This window comes from Vigna unguiculata, unplaced genomic scaffold (assembly GCF_037176805.1).
Source record: "Vigna unguiculata cultivar grain cowpea cultivar isolate G323 ecotype 2 unplaced genomic scaffold, ASM3717680v1 ptg000387l, whole genome shotgun sequence".
Lineage (NCBI taxonomy): Eukaryota > Viridiplantae > Streptophyta > Magnoliopsida > Fabales > Fabaceae > Vigna > Vigna unguiculata.
Window position 1 is genome coordinate 24,964 of NW_028197022.1, and position 3,670 is coordinate 28,633.

Genomic DNA, 3,670 nt, shown 5'->3' on the forward strand with positions numbered 1-3,670 from the left:
GGCTAGAATGGCGTACTACAGATCCGTGCGTTCTTGCCCGCTTGGTACTTGGATCCCTAATCTAGAAGATCCCGAGCCTGTAATCTCCTTCTTCTACCAAGAGAATGCCTTTCTTTTGGTAGCTACCGATTACTTCACCAAATGGGTCGAAGCTGAGCCATCTAAGGTCTGTCTTCCCTACCAGATCAGGTTTTCCCAGACGCGAGTCGAGTCATTCATCTTCTTCATCAGGCTTCCTTCTCGCAGTCGAAGCGGTAGCGGTACTGGAACGAGTTCCCTATTCGATATGGTTTCATTCCACCAGTCCCCTAACATAGATAGCACTGGGTCAAAGGGCTTCACTTCGGAACCTTTTCTTGCTTTCCTTCCGTGGGCATGAAATGAACCCTGAGGTTACTCTGTCCCTGGCATCCCTTTCTGCCCCCCAACTTTATTCACTTCGCGGTAAACGGAGACTTTCCAATAGCCAGCAGGTCAAAGCCTTTTTTGGGGTGGGGTCCAAGGGTGCCGCCCCCTACTACCCAATTCCTGTCTTCGGAACTACGGGGATAGGTGACTTTCTGCGATGGCCCTCCACCTCGTTGGGAAAAGTGAAAGGAAATAACAAGCCCTAAACTAAAAACCAACTAGCAGCTTATCAACCACCGAAGACAGACTCATGTTGGCGATGCCATGGTCAAGTAAGAGAACGACCCATTCATCCAAAGTAGTCTTTTAGTATAGAACAGAGGCATTCTGAGCCGACTACATGCGCATCTAGTGCAGTGGCTTGGAAGCAAGCTACCTTGACCATCTTCCGAACTTATCCAGAATTGACTGATCAAACGCAGTAGGGGCGGACTGCTCTACATTCAGCCACGCCACAGTGACCCCCGAAGCGATCTTCTGATAGTTGCGGGACGAAATCCGGCAGCCAATTGCTGGCTCTGAATAACCAGCCCGGTAATAAGTTCAATTCTTCCATAACATAACGGGGCGGGGTTGCGCGCGAGCCGAGTGACGGAGGTGCACAAGAGTACTTCGCGCCACAACCATCTCTTTTTTATAAGTTCTACGGACCGATGCCTGCTGCTTCATCCGGGAGAAAAGAATCATAGATATGCCGGTCATTAGAAGGAAGAACCGCCATAAAAAGATTCCTCGTGTATCATCTGTAGCAAAACTATGAACGGAAGCTAGCAATCCGGACCGTATTGAAAAGGTTCCTGAGACACAGCATGGAAGAGTCACAATATTCAGAAACGAGATCCAAGAATGAAGAAGGGGTATAATTACGGAATGAATACGAGCTGTGGCTAATACCCAAGGCATAAAAGAAGCATTTTCTACGGGATCCCGAAACCACCAGCCACCCCGACCTAATTCATGATGAGCCCACCAACTTCCTGGCATGATGCCCACGGTTAAAAACCACCGACATGTCAAGATCCAAATTCGAATCTGTTCCTGGTCCTGGTCAGATACCACTGTGTTCGCGCCGGCGCTCCAACAAAGAGGCGAAGTAGTGGTATCTTTCTGTTCATTACGAACGACACGCTTCGCCTGCTCCCCCCCCGTGTCCACTAGCGCTCCTGTCCAGAGCGAAGAGAAGGCGAAAAAGCGCCGCCAAAGCAGCATGAGCAGGCTTCTATTGCTACGCAACAAGAGAGCTGGATAGCATTTTGCGACCACATGTTTGAATTTTTTGGTAAAAAGCTCGCTTGTTATACGGGATCCGACGCATCCAGCAGAGCGAAGCAGCGTTCCCTTCTTTTCGGCGGCATCCTTCCGCATTGGCGGCGAGTGGAGTGCCACAATCCCATTCATCATTTTTGATCTACATAATCCAAATCCCATAGCACTGGCGACGTCTCCGGCATAAATGCAAGGAGGATGTATAGCTGATATAGGATCTTGTGGAACAGGATTTGATTCTGCAAGCGGTTCGGTACGAACGAAGAAATTTCGAACAAAAGGATCGGAACTCGCTGATAGGAAAGGAGAGAAAAACAAAGCAATGCCAAGAGCTCCGTCAATCCGCTGTTCATCGATAGACGAAGCTCTCTCTTTATCATCTCGTGCCAGATGCAACAAAGGATGAGTCCTTCTTTTTCCTTCTCGCGAACCACGGGAGCGCCTAGCACCCAGAGGAGCTAAGCTAATTTTCCTTTCAGGGTAAAGCGGCGCATAAAAAAGGGCTGGCCCGTCAAACGTCCGGTTCCTTCGCGAACGAAGTTCAGAATCAACAAGGGTTCGTAGAACGAAGGGAGTGTACAACTGGGGCGCAGCCCCACTTTTTTGTTCGTAACGAGGGAGAGATAGAATGGAGTTCTTCACGAAGTTCGAGACAAAGTAATACAAAACTTCTCTATGGCCTCCTCGTTTTGAGACATTATGGCTTTGGGGTCGACCCCGGTAACAAAGAAGGAATCCATAAAAACGTGGGATCCGACACCATGATAAAATACTACCCTCATGATTAGACCATGTCCCTGAGATTTGATAAAAGAAAGGTGCATTAGCGGTTAATACGTTGTAATTGGATAAGTTATTAGGAATATGACGGAACGAAAGACCAAGGAAAGAAAGAAGAATGCACCAAAATGCAGGTGCTGCACCAAACGCTGGTGGTTGTTTCTTGTTGTAAGTGAATGCAACGAAAAGACCCGGAAATAACGATAAATGAAAGAATTCATAAATTATTGACATTTCGTGCTGTGCTCATTTCAAAATTTCTGCTTTGTCCCATCATCCGGTAACCACAGGACAGGATGATCCACAAGAAAGGTGGCAGGATTCGAACCTATGGCCGGCCCGCCCCTGACCTGCTGGGTTGGGTGGCCGGGTTAGCACCCCTCGTCGCCCCTGTACCCGAAACAGATGCGCTGCGCTACCCAGCGCGTAACCTTGTCTCCCCTACTCCTCTTCTGGTTATGCCATTACCAATCGCGGGTAACCCCCGGGCCGCCCCTGACCTAATAAGATAAGAACGATTATCCTTATTACCAAACAGCGATAGTTTCACGATCCCGACCAGCAACTTGTTGGGAGTAGGGGCATCCAAGCTTGCCCAACCTAGACATTGTAACTGAAAGTCCTGCCTACTTGTAGGCTTAGGGTAGTCCTCGAAAACCTTCTTCTTTTACTGGCTTGGGAAAGACCCGTAGGCTATGGATCCCACTAATGGAATGGGACTATAACCATACTTCCATGGTCTAGGTTCAAGGACAATCAAGATGGAGGCTTGGAGTATCTAAGGCTTCATGGACCCCATTTTTAGGGCTTTGAAGGACGGACTCGCTAGTGTCCCAAGGATTGACCGGTGACACTACTAACTGAATTGCCCTAATATATGTTTTTTTCCACAGGACTGAATCCATAGAAACCTTGGCTTAGTGCCATTACTGTAAGCGGCGGATGATTGGTATGCAGGATCGGTTGCAACGGTTTCACATGAATGTGAATCAAGAGATTGGCTTGAATTGAAAGGCTTTCCAACTAGCCATTGTACCTGAGATTGCGATAAGTCCTTCTTCTTTTGAGCTTGTTCTTGGTCCCGAGGGAAATGGGGTGACAAAGAGCAGCTTGCTTCTCCAATTGGATCATTGCTCGACTCGATGGGTAACTTCTAGTGGTTTGCCGGGGAAGCTCTTGTTTTTCTTTCAGGAGTTGGTTGGTGGCATGGACACCT

At 48.3% G+C, this 3,670-nt stretch overlaps 1 protein-coding gene across 1 annotated transcript; it reads left to right on the forward strand.

Moving 5' to 3' along the window:
* The first annotated feature begins 1,861 nt into the window (after positions 1-1,861).
* Positions 1,862-2,080, forward strand: LOC146873807 (uncharacterized). Its single transcript, XM_085669664.1, has one exon. The coding sequence runs from the start codon at positions 1,862-1,864 to the stop codon at positions 2,078-2,080; it is 219 nt and encodes a 72-aa protein (XP_085525790.1).
* The last annotated feature ends 1,590 nt before the right edge of the window (positions 2,081-3,670 follow it).

What these genes read in the sequence shown, in the direction of transcription:
- LOC146873807 (XM_085669664.1), top strand. Translation starts at nt 1,862, where the DNA reads ATGCAAGGAGGATGTATAGCTGATATAGGATCTTGTGGAACAGGATTT.